Source organism: Alosa sapidissima, chromosome 2, assembly GCF_018492685.1.
Source record: "Alosa sapidissima isolate fAloSap1 chromosome 2, fAloSap1.pri, whole genome shotgun sequence".
Taxonomy (NCBI): Eukaryota; Metazoa; Chordata; class Actinopteri; order Clupeiformes; family Clupeidae; genus Alosa; species Alosa sapidissima.
This window is the reverse complement of record NC_055958.1, coordinates 37570109-37589516: the sequence shown is the minus strand read 5'-3', so window position 1 is coordinate 37589516 and position 19408 is coordinate 37570109. Positions and strand designations below refer to the sequence as shown.

General features: G+C 40.1%; 3 protein-coding genes across 6 annotated transcripts in view; 2 read left to right on the top strand and 1 right to left on the bottom strand.

Annotated features, from left to right (window-relative positions):
• Positions 1–19408, top strand: part of LOC121690338 (zinc-binding protein A33-like) — a 698440-nt gene that overhangs the window by 352000 nt on the left and 327032 nt on the right. The window lies entirely within an intron of this gene.
• LOC121690097 overlaps positions 1–19408 on the top strand; it is a 790202-nt gene that overhangs the window by 476659 nt on the left and 294135 nt on the right. The window lies entirely within an intron of this gene.
• Positions 6235–19032, bottom strand: LOC121701008 (CMP-N-acetylneuraminate-beta-galactosamide-alpha-2,3-sialyltransferase 2-like). Its single transcript, XM_042084091.1, has 6 exons — positions 18970–19032; positions 18297–18490; positions 16630–16809; positions 16281–16326; positions 14351–14470; positions 6235–6757 (listed from the first exon to the last, which is right to left on the bottom strand). Exons 1-6 carry the CDS (start codon positions 19030–19032, stop codon positions 6593–6595), a joined length of 768 nt encoding a protein of 255 aa, XP_041940025.1. The 3' UTR covers positions 6235–6592.

The following is a 19408-nucleotide window of genomic DNA, read 5'->3' as shown; positions in this document are numbered from 1 at the left end:
AGAATATACTCCCTGAAAATTTCAACAATCTGACATGAATCGTTCAAAAGTAATGACTGAAGGAACTTAGTCATTTTAAAAAACAGCATTTTTTCAGACTCATGAGCCTGTTTTTTTAAGCCTCCATTTGTCAGACAATAAAGTAGATACAAGCTAAAATTTACACAGCACAGGAGTTGCTGGGTATAGTAACATTATTGACCGAAAGTATGAAGCAAATCTAAGATGGTCAGGCGGGATTTTTTTCTAATATCTGTTGATTTGGCACGGAATGACCCTTATATCAAGGGGTTTTCACTGTGTTTGAGACTGCACACACACCCTCAGATCAGAGGATTACACACACATACACACACACACACACACACACACACACACACACACACACACACACTTGCCCACCACTGCTATAAACCACGTAATGAGTTGTGTTTTATGTTGTCTCATAGGTCAGGTGAATCTCAGCCCTGTGTGACTCCTCTACAGAGGCCCACTTTCAACACACACACACACACACACACACACACAAACATGTACGCACACATGCACACACACACACACACACACACACACACACAATCTGAACCATAAGCTTAAAACATTTTAAATGTGCATGCAGTTCCTCATGCTAGCTGGTTATCTGACACACTGTACTCTAGATTTATGATTCAATACTGCACTCCTCTGTATCTGAGGGGTTAATATGTAACAGAGCAAAGTATTCAGAATGATATAACTGCAATAAGAACCATATAAACTTGGACTAATCATACATAAATAGGCCCACACTGATAGATTCCTCATGCATTACACAGAAGGAAGTTGTTGATCTAATTCAAAAGCTATAGAAACATCCTATCTTGAAGGAGGAGGTTAAGATAATCTGAATTTTGTTGTAATAGGTCTGTATATCTAGGCTGGTAAAGGACTAGACTCGACATGGTATGAGTCAGAGCACTGTCAGTCAGGGAAGATCAGGTGCGGGACAAAACAACTGGTCTGAAGCCAAGCATGACAAAATAAAACACAAAAAAGGAAAGAATCGAGACGTGTGGAATCTTTTAAAGTATTTATCACTCAGAGCACTCCATGAGTGTGTCTGACTGAACATTTCTCCAGTAGGAATGTAATCATTTGTCTGGATACCAGAAGGGAATCATTAACAGGGGCTGAAAGTAGGTGTTGTGTTCACAGAGAGGAAAGAAACACAGCACAGTGATTCAGCTACAGGTGAAGCGATAACACACCTGACCTTTGAGACAGCATCAGAGCTCATAAAATGTGGTTTATAGATAGATAGATAAGATACTTTATTGATCCTCAAGGGGAAATTCAAGTATACATACCAATATTGTCTCTACCGGTGTTCTAGCGAATTAATTTGTATTATTTTTGTTGTGAAGTTGTATTCATTCCAATGTATCCTCATAAAATGTACATCGCCAGGACAAGCAGTTTAGACTGATTTGATTGGCTGAAACCAAAGGGGATTGATCTGACATTCATGTTAACCTGTTAAAGCATAGGCTACTTGTTGCTTTAGTGGCAGACAGAAGAGCTAAACAGGTCTGGCTGCCAGTACATACCTATGGAAAAAAAAGATCACGTCCAGTTGTCTCCTGGCTTCATGTGTCTATGTACTTTGTTTCGCTCAATTTCATTTTGCTTCAGTACTGAGATGAGCTCTCTTAGGATTAGTGTAGAAAATCTACAGAGAGCCACCAACCAACCAATCTTCACTTTACATGTTATAATGTCCACTAAACATAAATCATACACTCTTACACTCTAACTTACTGTAATCTATTGGGTTGGTGACTTTAACTCTTGGATGGGTTACTTTACTAAACCATAGTGATGGGCAAATTAAGCTTTTGAAAATGGGTTACAGTTTTTTTCAACTGCTTACACACTAAATCTTTTCTTGTCACACAATTTTCTAAACATGTCTTCCAAACATCATAACCCCACACCAAATCTGCAAAACCATACACTAATTATCAGTGTTTGACTCAGTTTACAAAAAAACACATTTTGCAAAACACCACACACAATTTTCTACCTAATACACAAAAATCTAACAGGAAGTAACTTGATTTTGTTTTTCAAACACAACCCATCAAAATGCCACAATAAATCACCAGTGCTTCACTCTCTCTCTTCACATGTGTAACACTCTTTACTTTACGGAACACCATCCAATCATTGCCTTCCACCATCCAATCATCCAATCAACAGATATACTCTCTATATAGGTATGGATCCTTTCAATCTGCTCCCCCCCCCCCCACACACACACACACACTTGTCTTTGGAAAAAGCAAAGCAATTTGATAGTATAGTCAGTCATTTCCGTCTTAGGCAAAATCAGTGTTTTCAAAACTCCATACATCTGGTGGTCATTGTATTCTGCTTTGCTTTTTTTCTTGTTAGCTGTAAAATACTGTATTCGCAACAGCAAACTATTTGGGAAAAATCACTATTTTTGGTTTCAATATTGCTTGCATTTTTACTGTGTATTTTTAACTTCTCTTTGTTGATACCGTAACTTTCACTCTTGTATGGAAATACATATAGAAAGCCTAAGACAGAAGAGCTTTAGGTTTTGAGCAACAGTGTGTACATGATGTATCCAAAATGTCATATTATGAAAAAAGTGTTTGTAATGTGAGGCGAATGTTTGGTTTAAAGATGTGTTTGCGACATTTTGATTGTTGTGTGTCATTTTGCAGGAGATTTGAGGCATTTTGCATTTTGTGTGAGCAATTGTGGGTTTTGTGTGTGGAGTTTTGGAAAATGTGTGTAAACAGTTGTAAAAAACTGTAATTACTCAAATCTTCAGTAACAGTGACCTCTCGTGGTGAAGTGCCAAGGCTGCATCTAATTTATTACAGTTTTTTTTTCAAATGCTTACACACAAAATCTTTGCTTGTCACACAATTTTCTAAACATGTCTTCCAAACATCATAACCCCACACCAAATCTGCAAAACCATACACTAATTCTCAGTGTTTGAGCTTTTCTACTTAACACACAAAAATCGAACAGGAAGTAACTAGAGCAATTGTTGGTTTTGTGTGTGGAGTTTTGAAAAATAGACACAGAGTTTTGAAAACATGTGTAAACAGTTGTAAAAAACTGTAATTTAGGAGGCTTAGGACAAGTGAAATAAGAATGGGATATCATTCTTTTTACAAGTAAAGACTGATGAATTTGTGTATTATGTTAGTGTGCTTGGGGAAACAGAGGATGTGCTGGGAAAATATTTAATAATAATAGTTAACCGCCAGCGCACATACCTTATCAGGAATGATCAGAATAAAGTTTTCCCACGTCAGACACTATTACAGTTTTTTTTCTGATTGCTTCAGCACATTCTTTGTAACTTTTTTTTGCAAAACTCTACACACAAATAGGAAAACCTTTCACCAAATCAGCAAAACATTGTAGTTCTCTTGCAAAAGTTAACACACCTTGCTTACTAACTCTTCACACCTTCGTAAAAATTATGTTTTCGGATCTAACAGTAAACACAAGCCATCACAATAAAAAGCACACAATGTGCCAACTACACACTGATGGTCTGAATAAAAAACACATCTGGCTTTTGCTTTTTCTGTGCACAAGGCAGACTTTGTCAGTTTGAGGTCATACTTTTGTCATAGTTCTGTAAACATACAGGGATCCAAACTTCAAGTATTAGTGTTTATTTACACACATCAAAACAAACACAAGTGTGTTTTTCCAAGTCAAAACACAAAATAGCATTTCACTGAGACAAAACAAATCAGTCTACATCGGGTCGTCTCTCTCAAAATTCTGTCTACATCACATGCAATGTCCTAGTCCAAGGCACCGGGAGAAATATATTCTGGAATGACGTATCCAGGCATTCAGCATTCAGAAAAAACTGTAATTGTTTTGTGACCTTCTGTATGTGGGATAGTTACAGTAGATCTTGGGTGTGGGTTCCCAATTCTGTACAGTGACAGTTAGTCCCTGCACACATCACAGTAACTGGTGTATGTTGTTGAAGACCACATGGTGTCCATTTTGTGCTGTGGTAGTGGCAGTTCACTTTTGTTATGTCTTTATGTGTTGCTGTGGCAACAATATTGTAGTTGGTCTACTTGTATTGACCCTTTTCGTGTTGGTTACCTATGTTACTGTTTTGTTGTTGAAATGCAGTGATTTTTGGTTTTGTTTGTTCACCTCATGGTAGCCCTTTTGCATTTAGTGGGAGTGGCACTGGTATGTTTACATCTTGTTTTGTTTGTTCACCTCATGGTCATAGCCCTTTTGTATTTAGTGGGGGTGACGCCCACTGCTATGGCTACATCTTTGGTTGCTCAGTCTTTGTATTTTTATACTGCCTTCATGTTGACCCTAAACTCGAAGGGCCTGACTTTAAAAATCCGGACCTCCAAAAAAAGTGTGTTTGTGAGATCAGCTTGGAAAAAAAAATATGGATCCCCAGTAGCATGATTGCGTTTTTGTGTTGTCTTTACAGGGTACGCTGAAATAAGTGATTAGAACTGCTTGCTATGATTGAGCAAGAAGAGAAGGAGAATGTTTCTATTTGTAGTTTTAATTTAGTGATAAATAACCTTTCCTATTGGTAATGAGAGTGTGTTTGGCCTCTAGTTGTGTTGTTGCAAGGGAGGCCGCAGTGGTCGGAGAGCATGATTGAGATGTCAAGTGAGGTACCTCGGGGCACAAGAGTTCCGCACGAGTCTCTAAGCATAAAATTCGACCCAACTTTGCGCTCAGTCATTTTTCCTCTATCGGTGGTCAGGATTTCAGAATATCCGACGTCTCATGAAGGCTGGACTATTGGCAGGACCTTAACTGGCCCGTTTGTAAGATCTTGTTTGAACCACCTTGACCCTGGTGGTTGCCTTTTTTCTGCACTTTTTGTAGCTCAGGTTTAGTTAGTGCAGATAAGCAAGCAGACCGGCACACTCACATCTTTTCTTTTCTTTGGGATTGAGGATGCTGCTCTAAACCTGACTAAGGAAGCTTGAGGCATTTTCTTTTGTTTTTCTGATCTTCATTAGCCTAGAAATCTAGACGCACCCTAGCGGCAGCAAATTACATTTGCGGGTCTGGCTTGTCAGGCTAGATCTTCATTGTAACCGCCATGCTCTGTAACTTTTGATTATCTGAGTGTAGTTTAGTGAGGATAGGAACAGGCTTCACTCAATGCGTATACTTCTAAACTGGCCTGAATAGTTAGAATACGTAAAGTAGGAGAGAGGCCGCACTATGGATACATACTTTTATTTGCACAGATGCGTTTCGGCGCATGCCTTCTTCAGTGCAGTGCGGCCTCTCTCCTACTCTAAGTTTAGTTTACTGTTCCTGCATGGGAGAGGCTTCTGGTGTGGGGGCTGCTGCCTTGCTATCTCTCAGCCTGGGATTTTGTCTTGTTGTTTAGAGTTGGACTTTGTCTATTTTGTCTTGTTTGTTGTGACATGTCTTGATGTAATAAGTCCCTTTGGTTGGGCCAATTTTAAAAGGTGTTCTTATTTATTAGGATTTTGGGTCAGTGGTGGGTTTCTGTTCACCCCTAAAGGGCCACCTAAACCCTTTAATTCCTACTTACTGGTCTCATGAGATTATTTTTCTGCAGGTTGTTTTTTGTATGCTGACATTTCTTGTCTATAAGTCTTGTAACTGCAATACTTCATTGTAAGAGAGGCATCATTCAAATACTGGATTAGTTGATAATCCTAGTGACATTGAAATTGCTTTGCATCCTTAATTGAATAAAATTATAATATTTATATTTTATAAAACTATAAGTGATTTTCTTTATATGATGACTGTAGGGAGTATTGCAACACACCAATGGGGATCTTTACGGTGAGTTCTCACAGAAGGTGATTTTGAATTGTCTTAGTGCATGACATTGCTTTGTTTAGAACCTGGGGGTGTATCCCCTCTTGATTATCATCATCAAAGGTTCTGTGGCTACTAGCCTATGCAATATAATGCATATTAAAGCAATACAATGCCATTCTTTTACCTTAAAATTAAGGCTTCAGACTCATTTTAATAACACACTGACTATACCGATGCATGCCATTCGTATTCGTTTTTTGAAAATGAAAAACAAATAACCAAATGTAGGCTACATGGACTGTGCACAATAATCAAGTGTAGGTTTCTGATATGCTGTCAAATTAAATGGGTGACACAGGACGCCAAGTTAACAGTATCAGATCTGTTTAATAATGTTGATAAAATAGAATTTTATCATCTGCCAAAGAGGAGAATTTAATAGATTAAAGAAACTGCATGTCTTTATACAATGTTTCCAGATTGCTTTTTACTTTATCTTAAACATGTTATAGGACCATACTGCAAGGGAATAACTGCAAATATCAACTCTTTACATGCTGAATTCTGAACCAGAGTGGTGATATCCCTTTTCCTTATGATGACAGAAAATAACTCTCTCTCTAAAGAACACAGTACAAAGGTATTGCATATACTACAACCCCAAATCAGAAAAAATTGGAATGTTGTGTAAAATGTGTAAAAAAAAAACTACTTGTGTAAAACAAAACTACTTCCAGATGAAAGGCCATCACCATCCTCGATACATTTCAATTTGGTGTCTTTTATCAAGCTCCCTGATCATGTCATACTCAAAAGTGCCTTGATGTTCACCAGTTTTATAGGATGGATGTATCCTCTCAAAGTAGTGATCCCAGGTTCCATACTTGTCTGCTCCGAACCCAAACACTCTGACCTGAAAGGAGAGAAATGTGGTGAGTTGTCTGCACCTGCTGTCTGACGAACACATGATATATATTTATCCTGACTCACCAAATTCCTGCTTTGAGGGAAGAAGGCTAGATGCCAAAACACGTCGAAGCACTGTTTTTAAAATGGATCTGCCCTGTTACATAAAAGCATTTGAACTTTTTTGCCTTTAGATAGGTGTCTTGGTTTTGAAGTTTCTTCATTTTTGAAAGGTACAAGACCTAAATGAAGTATGGTTATTATTACAGGGCATGAAAATGCACTGTATTGTTATCACTAGGCTTCTTATGACCGCCGCTAGCGTAACTACGTAGCGGTCATATAGGGATTGTCAACGCCCCCCCGCCTCCCCCCAGGAATCAAAGGAAGTTCACCTACAGTCTGATGCCTCTCCAAACGCAGAAACGAAGCACAATCACGCCATTAGCCTATACGTTAAGACACGTTAAGAAAAAAAGATTCATATTTTGCCGTAATCCAATGACACAAAAAAAATTAATAGGCCTAGAAGGGTTTTGGTGTATCTAGCCAGGCCTACGCAAATTCACCAGCCAGTTGTGGCATAAATTCCTATAGTTACCAAGCTGGGATTCACTTTAACCACACTAATGGAACGGCACTCTCACCAAAATTAGCAAGACTTATCGAAATAAGCCAGGTTTGGCCTTTAGCAAGGTTGATGGAATACCCCTCTGGTCCAACATGGACCATAAAAACATAACAAACTTTTCAAGCCTATCAACAACGAGACGTGCGTTTAGGAGCATTCCAACGGCAGGGGAAGGAGGGGGAGGGAGTAGCAAGCTAGCTCTGTGTTTTGTTTGAACGTCAACAGAAGTGACGTTACCCAAGCCAGGCCTACGCAAGGTATAGTGTATATGCACACTGCACCACTATGCCACTTTCTTTCTTACTTAGTCAAACAGAACTACCCAAGCCTTTTATTGGCCTGACTTTGTACTAGTATTTTATTGACTGTCTATGCACAATTTCAACCAAATTTTGCTGCTCTTATTTTTTCATTATTATATGTACCCTCTTATTTACTTATTTACTTACTTTTTTGTTTACTTGAATGTTATGTTTGTCTGTGGACTTATATTGGTAAAATATGTCTGGTCTTTGCCGTGGGATAGTGAGAAACGTAATTTCGATCTCTTTGTATGTCTGGAACATGTGAAGAAATTGACAATAAAGCTGACTTTGACTTTGACTTTGACTTTGATCCAACACCGCTTAGAGCACCTTTAAAACCGTTTTTACTTTTCTTTTTTAAAAATGTGTTAGGTCCATATGTGTTTGTGCTATGTTGTGAATGTGAAAATGAACAGCTACCTCCTCTGTCAGCTCTAGCCACTGAAAAGAAATAAGCAGAGAAATCAGGCCAATAGCAAAAGCTCTTCAGTTTCACGTGGAATTGATTGAGCTCATTACTATTCATGAGCTCGCCCAGTTGAGACCGTGTCCACAGTTTTCGTAGGCAAGGATGGCTGAATGTCAACGGGCTTGTGCGCTATGCATGAATAGAACTTCAACAATGCATTTTGCCCAAGAACCCAGACTTGAGCATCAAATGGCTTAAGTTTATTTTTTGGAACGATGCCACAGGCTTTGCAAAAAGGTTGTTGTTGAAGCCTAGAGCAGTAGGCTACCATCGCGGCAGTCTACGACCAGTGCCCAGTCCGTAAGTAAAAAGTTATTGTCAACTCAAGGAAGTGCTATGTTATACATGTTTAATGCACTCGCTAGCCTAGCAGGTTTTATGCCCGTTTGGACAATACTACTGTAGCACTCGCTAGCCAAGCTTCATGCCATGTTCATGCCATGAAGCTAAAATTATTTGATAACAGCTACCATCGCGGCAGTCTACAACCAGTGCCCAGTCCTAAGTTCATGCCATGAAGCTAAAATTAGTTGATAACAGCTGTCATGTTATGGACGAAACCAACTAGCTGTTAGCCTATCAGAGTCAAGCAGCTTAGCTCATTGAATATGAGAACTGGCGTAAATCGAGCTGAGTCTTCCTGCAGGCTTTCTATACCACGCTAGAATGGCTTGAAACAAGGTAACCAAGGCATGTTTTCCACAAAAAATGTTAGAGTCCATGGTAGAACTTCAGACATTACCACAAAGTAATGAAATACGTGTGGCAGGGCACCTTTAATGAAATCAAAGTCTAGATGGCAAATAATTTCCTCCAGCTCAATAATGACAAAACAGAGGTGATATTTTTGGCCCCTCTCCTCATTTGTCAAACCACATGCAAGAAATTTGGGAATTATTTTTAACTCTGGGATGACATCATGCGGGGATGTCGTCCCATTGGTTAACGTCAAGTGAACTCGATTGAAAGAGAACAGGATTTATGGTAACAAGGACAATAAAGTTGGACAATGTCTCTGTCCAGGGTGCTGAACTGCACCCCACTGCACTGATTCTACAGTAATACGCTGCACATGCAGGGCCTATGCCGTAAATGTGGAGGGGTGATGAGTATTAGCATTGTGGTAACTGCAGTAAGATGTGAGTACTCATCACCTTATGCAGGCATCTGTGGTGGAAAAAACATACACACAAAAAGCTTTGAAAGCCTATTCAGGGGACAGTGCCACAAGGACACTAGTGTTGCATGGTGTATCGATACTAGAAAGGTATCACAATGCCTTCACGCAAAAGACGATACGATTTCCAACGTTTTTAGAATCGATACTTTATTAAAATAATAACGTTCTGTGTCTGTGTGTACTGCTCCCACTCTCCACGGTCCTTGCATGCATCTAGGCAAGTGGGCGTGTCAGGCATGCAGTGCTGAGTAAGTTAGTGCGCAGCCAACGTCAACATAGTTCTTTGCCAACAGTCCTTGGCTTGTGGATAAAACAAAAGGTGAAGTGAAATCTGGAACTATTTCAGATACATTTCAGGTACGCGGATAGTGAAGGCAAGCCATCAGGTATACAGAGGCCCATTTGTAAAATATGTTTCAAAACTTTTCAAAACTTGAGCAAGGCACCTAACCCCTCACTGCTCCCCGAGCACCGCTGTAGCAGGCAGCTCACTGCTCCGGGTTAGTGTGTGGTTCACCTCACTGTGTGCTGTGTATGTTTCAATAATTCACAGATTGGGATAAATGCAGAGACCAAATTTTCCTCACAGGATCAAAAGAGTGTATATATACCAATATATACATATACTTAAAAGCAGTAGGCTATGCATAGAACTTGGCTAAGCACCTCACAGACATATCCCAACATTTTTAAAGAGTTCAAAGAACGACAGGTTAACAAATAGGCTATACAAAACATTTCTTGGTGTTTTATGCCCCCAATGTTGTCTTCAAGGCAGTGCTGCCTGGAAGGTACTAGGGTGAGGCATGGGTTAAGGTTAGGGTTGGGGTTGGCTTTAGGATTAGGTGCCTTTAAGTCAGTGGTGGCAGCGCTGCCTGGAAGACGACGTTGGAGGCATAAAACACCATCGAGCATAGAAAACACCACTACATGATTAGTGCCAAGTTCATCTTTTCAGTTTTAGGGCGTTTTCACCCATACCTCATTTGGTCATGATCTTCGGACTTTTCAGTTTGCTCTGAACCAAAATTGTAGGTGAGAAAGGTGCCACGGACCACGGTCAAAAGACCAAAATTTGGTCCGACCTAAAGAGATGGTGTCAGTCCGGATCAAACTGAACCATGGTTCGGTTCGTTTGCAGTATGAAAACATTTTTTAGATGGTTCGGACTTTCGGACCAATTACAGGAAGTTGAGGCAACTAGCTACCAAATAACGGATAATAAATAGCCTAAAATGATCCGCGAATGCATACAGGGAGAGCAGGAGATCATATAGCCTAGCTATTTTAATTAGAATTTGAATTAGAAGTCTGACAAATTTGAGAGTCCATTAGAAAAAAATGCATTAAACTACCGACATTTACAACATTTTTGGAGAGGATGAGAGAGGAGAAAAAGCGGGAAAACCCACTGAATTGACATGTCAACGTCAGACGCATGCCTGTAAACAAACCAATCAAAGGGAGACGCAGCGCACGTAGGTGGTAACAACAGGATGCAGGGACGTCATGCAAAGTTCTTAAGTGCGTTAGAAAAATTGCAATGTGAAACCATTAACTAACCGGATCAAATGTATCCAATGTAACTAAACACGAACGTTGGTTCGGACCTTGGTCCAGACTTTCAGGTGTGAAAACGCCCTTAGTCTAGCCTAAGTGAAATGAGTATGATTTCCTGGGATAAAGTGAACATTCCTTCATCAGTGAATTTTGACGAGACATAACAACTGTGACCATAGTGAAAGTGCAATGTTCACGCAAGTCTCACATTACTATAACTTGCAAACGATCTATTTAATATTCGGTCAGTAGTACTGGTAATGTTGGTCATGGCATGTAGGCTGCAATTTGTTCAATAACTAGATGTACCGCAGAGCGGTACAAAATAAGACCGCCGCCCAGTCCAGCCCATTTTTTCCACAAAAATAAATCACGCTGAAAGGCCTATATGATTCTAACTGTCTCACTAAATTGCATTATCCACACTCAGTTCTCACTGATATCTGCTAGACAACAAGTACCAAAACATGATTAGTTCATAGATTTCACATGTAAAATTCATTTTATACAACCCTACCTCCATCTTGCCTGTTCATAATTCTGATAAATTCTTGAATTGTGTGCATGTGTGCATGTACATGTTTATGTTATGTGTGTGGGTGTGTGTATGTGTGTGTGTGTGTGCGTGCTTGTGTGTATGCCTGCGTATGTGCCTGTGCATGCAAGTGTACTGTGTGTGCATATGTCTACTGTGTGAGTATGTGCCATACGTATGATTACTGTGAATGTATGTGTGTGTGTGTGTATCTGTTTGTGCACATGTGTGCACATGAAATTGGTTAACATGACCCCTGGAGGCAAACATATGGAAAAAAATGGTCATCCTAGTCCCTACAGTTCTCAAGATATTCACAGAGAACTGTGTCTGCCCTACCCTCCTTTCGGGGGGTCCAGTCCAGCGGGGGGGCTACAGATCAAAACGAAAAACGACGGTTCCATGCTATCCATGTGGGGTTACATGCCCACCAAGTTTTGGATACCCCGGTCTTTCAGTGTCCCGGGAATCCTTGTTGGTGTACGGTCACTAAATGTACACATACATTATTTTATTGTAAGGCCCCCCATGAACGAAAGTACACAAAACTTGGCATGCATTCGGAGGATGTCATAATGATCCTACACTTTTAATTTTGTGCAGTTTTGACCTTGTCAGCCAGAGATATTGTGATGAAAACACCTCATTTTTTGCTTTTTAATTTTTAACTAGGTGGCGCTATACATGAAGTAAGTGGTAATGGGATGGGTTGACATGCCCCCTTAAGACCAACATACATAAAAAAGGTGGACCTCCTAGGCCCTACGGTTCTTGAGATATTCACAGAAAACTGTCTCCGGCCACCTACAGGCCAGTTGGTGTATAGTAATATAAATTAATTTACTGTGTGGCTCCCCATGAACGGAATTCCACGAAACTTGGCGTGCATACAGAGGGTGTCATAATGATCCTATTTCGTGCAGTTTTGACTATGTTAGGTCACAGATACCTGCGATTACAACACCTCATTTTTACTTTTTTGTGTTTAACTAGGTGGCGCTATACATGAAATTAGTGATTATGGAATGGGTTGACATGGCCCCATTGAGATCAACATACAAAAAAAATGGTCCTCCTAAACCCTACGATTCTCGAGATATTCACAGAAAACTGTGTCTGCCCTACCCTCCTTTCGGTGGGTCCAGTCCAGCGGGGGGGCTACAGATCAAAACGAAAAACGATGGTTCCATGCTATCCATGTGGGGTTACATGCCCACCAAGTTTCGTGTACCCCGGTCTTTCAGTGTCCCGGGAATCATTGACGGAAATTTGGGCATGGGGGTGGGGTTGTATAAAATTAATTTTACATGTGAAATCTATGAACTAATCATGTTTTGGTACTTGTTGTCTAGCAGATACCAGTGAGAATTGAGTGTGGCTAATGCAATTTAGTGAGACAGTTAGAATCATATAGGCCTTTCAGCGTGATTTATTTTTGTGGAAAAAATGTGCTGGACTGGGCGGCGGTCATATTTTGTACCACTCTGCGGTACATCTAGTTAGACATAATGTATTAATGCACACAGATATATTGCAACAGGTAATGGTGTAGGCCTATCTGACAAAGACCTGAGAGGTTGGAACGTCGTACTTGTACACTGGGAGCAAAGAAGACTATCTTCTAAAGATTAGGCCCCTCTGCATAGCATTCAGTGATTTGCATGCAGTAATTTCAACACTGACGTTGATCTAGCAAAGATGGAGCAAATTTAAAGGTACTTTATTGCCAAAACACAACACAATGTAAATGAACTACAACAAACAAAGGATAATTCCGGTATTTAGCACATCCAAAACAAACCAGAAAAGGGACTCAAAGTGCTAAATACCGGAATTATCCTTTAATCATACACAAACTACTATTTTACTGACTATAAAAAATAATAATTATGTAGGAAGTTTAGAAGTTTAGAATTGACCTACAGAATTGACCTGCACACTACAAAACTGCACCAAATTCAACACAAATGACTCAATACTTTGGAGGAGGTCTGCGTCTTTCTTCCAGATATTTTACGATTTCGGTGTGGTATCGTATCAGTATCAAGCATCGAGTTAGGGCTGTAATGATATGCTATTCGAAACCGAAATTGCAACACTCATATACACAAACCTGTGTCGCGGTGTGAAAGGGCAGAATCGCGACACACCCTTTCTAGACTTTTACACGCAGTGCTTTGCAGCTTAGATAGATAGATAGATAGATAGATAGATAGATACTTTATTGATCCCCAAGGGGAAATTCAAATTCACGGCCGCATAAGCAACACTCATCTCCCGCTTTACTTACCGGTAGCCTACATTGTCCAAAAATAAATAAATAAATAAAAAAAATTCGTACCTCTCTTGCTCTCATTGTAGACTATGCGTGCAACTTTACCAAACAGTATAGAGGTAAACTCCCCTCACATATTTGTTTAAAACTCTTGCATTCAAGTTGACTGATCATCTCAATACCAATGTTTCCCAAAAGTGCCTGTCCCAAGGAGAACAAGTATTACCTTGAAACTTAATTAAACACACATGGGGAAACTGAACAGTCCAACCAGTAGACTATGATAAGCTAGCCAACTATGCTACTTTGTTTACAATTTCCAGACTTCAACCAGACAGCTGAATTAAAGAGGTAGAGTTGTAATAGAAATAGTAGGCCTAGGCTATAGGCTGTATACAGGGTGCTGTCATAAATATCATAAATTCAGTATTCTCTCTTTTTATATCAGGATATAAAATAATCAAAAATCGTGATAGGCCTACAAACCGAATTGTGAGGTTGGTGTATCGTTACAGCCCTAATCGAGATGTGTATGGCAATTATTGTATCGAAGTCATAATTTTGGTACAACACTAAAGGACACTATACAGACCCTTTAGCTCACATGCTGTACTCACCTCAGCACATAAAATAGTGATAGCTCACCTGGTCACAGATGTGAAGAGCAAAAACAACAGCCAAAAAGCCAGTGGATGGTTGGGGGCCTTGTTTTTTTAGCCAGGCCTCATGGACATACTGCATGAAACTGGGGTTGAAAACCATCACCTGAGAGACCAGGAAAGCATCAACGTTATTTGAGTCATGTTAGACCCTTCACGTATCAATTTAAACCAAATAGTTCACATAGGTTATTCCCAGGTTGTAGTAATTGAGAGACTACAAACTACAAGGCTGATGTAGTAAAATGAATAACATAGAACTGTGACAACAAAATGAAAGAAAGGAACTAAAACGTAACATGTTTCTTTGTAACCTTTATGGTAGTCACATAAAACACGGAAGTTATTCTCAAATAACATATCGGTATTATGTTTTGTACTTTTAGGGGCCCTACAATCTGTGAATCATAAAGGGATGCAATTATGTAAGGAGGAATAGGCTAATTACCAATAACAATGTGCTAATCTATACTAATGACTTGATATCTCATCACCACTCAAAATGTTCAAGTATGCAGATGACACCACCATCATTGGCCCCATAAATGATAATGATGAGTCTCAATACCGCAAAGAGTTCAACTGGGCTGTAGACTGGTGCGGCACAACAAGCTCCATCTCAATGCCTTAAAAACTAATGAAATAGTTGTGGATTTGAGGAGAAGGCCTAACACCATTGCCCCAGTTATTATCTGTGACCAGTCCATAGCCTTGACAGACTCCTTTAAATTCCTTGGCTTATACATCAGCAACAATTTGTGTGAAATTAACACCACTCACATCATCAAGAAGGCTCAACAAGCCCCAGCCGTGGCGCGACTGGCTGGGGCACCTGCACCGTACGCCGGTGACCTGGGTTCGATTCCCGCCCTGTGGTCCTTTCCGGATCCCACCCTGACTCTCTCTCCCAGTCACTTCCTGTCAATCTCCACTATCCTATCCTATCTGATTAAAGGCATAAAAAGCCCAAACAAATGTACTTTAAACAAGAAGGCTCAACAAAGACTTCCTTAGGAAACTTAATAAGGGTTAATGTGAGCAAACATCTGTTGGTGCATTTCTACAAAGCCATCGTAGAGAGCATCATCACATCATCCATCACTGTCTGATATGGGAGTTCAGATTTGCACACCAAAAAGGAAAGCCCGTTGAGACATAGTTGGGTGTGACCTACTGTACCTACAGGCCATGCTATGTAGGCTACTCAGATCGCACCTTAAACCGTGCTTCCGGAATCAACAAAGATTCTTCTTACCCAAACCATCACCAGTCAACAATAAGACACTTGAACTCAACTAAACTTTTTTTTTTTTTTGTTATTAAATCCTGTAACAAAAATACCACCAACATTGTGGTGTGGCAATAAAAAGTATCTATCTATAGATCTAATATTTATCTTCTGATTACTGTAGTCTCTCTTTTATCCTTCCTTCACTGTGTCTTGTATTACCCTTCTCATTAAATTTGATGTGGAAGGGACAAGTCATAGTCAACACAATGTATGGAAATGTGAGTGTGTGTATGTCTGATTGGAGTTCCTCGTCCGTGTAGTTTGCGAAAACTATGAAAGGCACTTTAAAACATGCTGATGTATGGAACACAATGTATGGAAATGTGAGTGCATTGAGCTATGGAAGGATGCCATGATGCGTTCTTCCGCAGGAAAATGTTTCGTCCAATTTTTTGTAACGTGGTGCAACAATGCATTTCATACCACGTATGTCTGATGGGAGTTCCTCATCCGTGTAGTTTGCGAAAACTATGAAAGGCACTTCAAAACATGCCTTGTCAACTGTGTTCACATAGGTTGCGTAGACTATGAATCAGGCCTAACATTTGTTAAGTCATCTTGATTTCAACCAACAAGGAATATATTGTGGAAATAATGGTGGAAATGAAGATTAATCATAACTCACCATGCTTGTATTTGCTTTTATTGTTGACTTCACGCGTGTGTATGTACTAGGGGATATAAGCAAATGAGATTATCGCTCACATGTTATGTTCAATTTGTCACTTTCAGTAAATTGTCGACATACAGTACTTTAATGATGTGTCTTAATGTAATCCTGCATGTTATTTAAGGCCTCCACAAAATACAAACTTTGGACAACAATAAACTGCATGGAGACATTTTCATGTGTTTCAGAAATTGCGCTTCTTTGTGGGACACATAGAGCACATAAAGTACATTGTTACATATGTCCATGTTGTAGTAAATAAAGTGCAAATATAATAAATAATAATTTTGCCAGAACTTCTTACTGTCTGACACGGTGTGTGGTGAAGACATTTAACAGCCATTCCAGATCCAGGGGCTTGAAAGCAACTAGCACCAGGTGAGTAGAGTTGTCGACATCAACAGCACTTTCAGGATAAATGATGCGATGTGTAGTTTTTGATCCCACATCCTGCTCGAAGCCTTTGGTAGGACCTTTATTTATCCTACATGTACAATGATATGTGAAGAGAATTCGAGAGGAAAAGCTTTTTTCTTAGGGTTAGGGTTAAAGAAGTTGGACACAGTCATGACTTATTAACTCATTGAATGCCAAGCTGTTTTCGGGAGCTTTGTCCTAGAGTGCCAGCAATCTAGACCATTGTTGATGATTTTTGTACAGCCACAGCATATTCTGTGTTATAGCTATGAACACATACAATGGCTCGTTTAAAAGGTGAGACTTTAAGCTCTCGGTGGGTGCAAACCGTGTATTTCTACACGCCTCTGTTCCTGAGAAATCCCAAGCTAAACAGTGGCTAGTTTTCATCAAAATCGCTGTTTTTTTTCTAGAAATGGAGATATAACGTCTTTCATGAAATATGAAGTGTTGCCTGTTACTTACTTGTGTAAACTTTCCCGGGAAGTGATCAGCGAGACCTGGCGAGACTGCCACATAGTGATAGACCCACGAAAATGGCCTGGTTTTGACATGACGTGCATGCGTCACTGATGCTATACACTAATGCTGTCCAGATGTCTAGATTGTCCAAATGTCCAGATTGTGCGTTTTCATGAGTTTTCGATCGTCATATATTTCATTTCCATTCATCACAGAGTTCCCAAAATCACATATAAGGTGTGTTAGAGAGTCTAGTTTCGTATTTTTTTTAAAAAAGAGCTAAAAACGTAATATTACGTTTTTGCCACTCAACGCATGGCACTCAGTGAGTTAAAAGACAGCTGATGGGAAATAAACAGACCTCTTATGAGCCATAATCGGCTACTTGGCTATTTATATCATTCCACTCACTCACATTGATGTCATTCACTCACTTTAAGACATTACTCTAATTTTAATGAGGCACAATATGGCAAATAACGAGCTAAGTTCAGCACACATGGACTAAAGCTAATGGGCAGTGGAATTGATTTAATAGAAAGTCATGATTCATGAAATCTGATCAAAACTAAATATCAGCATTCTGTAAAGACAAAACTGTTTGTTTGACACTGATCTGATACACCTGCTCAGTTCGGCCCGTTTCACACTGGGAACGTGGCGCAAATGTCGCTTGTCTGTTGCGTGTCAGTTGCGTGCCGGCTGCGTGGCGTTTTCTACATGTATGTCTTTGCTTACCAGACGCGTGTCTGATGCAGCGATGCCAATTAAACCGTCTCTTTTTCTCACATCATTTTTTTTCTTCACTGTTTTAAATGGAAGCGCTTCCAACACGCTTGCGTGGCATGTAAAAAATTGGCGTGAGTCCTATTCCTGGCATGCACGCATTTTCGGCGCGGCTCGAGCCGCGTCTGAGACGTGCATGTCACGCAGGCGGTGTGCAAGGTCTAACCTGTTAACACGGGAGCCGAAGTAAAAACGGACACGCTCACGCAGCTGACACGCTCACGCCACGCACCCGGTGTGAAACGGGCCTTATGATGCTACCATCACTCCCCCACACACACATACACACCCCACCCCCTTCTTTACCTGATGACAAAATCACTGGCATCGATCAGACGTCCGTAGTGAGACTTCTTCAGATTCCCAGAGTTGCCCACCACAGAGCACACCCTGCAGCGGTCGGGACTTGTATCCCTATAATACTCCTTGTCAGGAATGATTTGGAACAACTTTTCCACAACCTCTCCGTAGTTGGGCTGTCCTTGAAGAGGCTGTAACCGCTGTCAAAAAGACATACACAACATCCTAAACCATGACATCTACAAGTTTCCAATTCATTCATCATTAACATCCTTTTAATTGAGATGTTTAAACCTTGAATCAGAGGAACCAGGATCCACATGAAAGTTACGAGGGGAAAACCAATGATTCATTTTTGAGGACGTTCCAAGACTTCATGTATGCCTTCCCATTCACTTGAATAGGGAAATAGCTGCCCGATAACTGCCCAAAATGTGTTGCAGGATGACTGCCAAGTGGGGAACTTGCCTAAATGGACTTTTGGACCTATAAGGATTAACCAACATCTCCGGTCGCACAACTAACATCACATGGTCTAAACAGCCTCAGTGATTGGTTTCAGGGGACATAACAGCAACAGGCCTGACAAACCTGCTTTGCATAGTTCACCTCACCATTATGCAAAATGTGAAAGATTTTTGGGATAGGCTGGGCAAATTTGGAAATGTCACATATGTACCTTCCATATAATTATTAGTCTGATTATAGTCTGTGGGCAGTGGGACTGGGGGAAAGCTTCCATCACAAGAGGCCTCATGTACAAAGACTTGGTGTGGAATTCATACTAAAACCTGGAAAGTAACGTACGCACAAAAAAAGTAGGTGACATGGTTTGCACAACAGGATTTGAAGGGCATTTCAACCATCAAAAATTAACTGCATAAATAATAGAAAAAGGCGACGTCATGGTTGAAAAAAACATGTTAAAGTGCCCGCAAAAGTGTCCTATTCGCTGGCTTTTACATGACTACTATAAAGTACTCTAAAATGAGTCCTCTAAAGTGCCACTTCAAACAATATGTTTAAAGAACATGTCTTAACACTTTGAGTGCCAAAAACGCAATATTGCGTTTTTTGCTCCCATGCATTGAGCGCAATATTTAGATATAACATTTTAG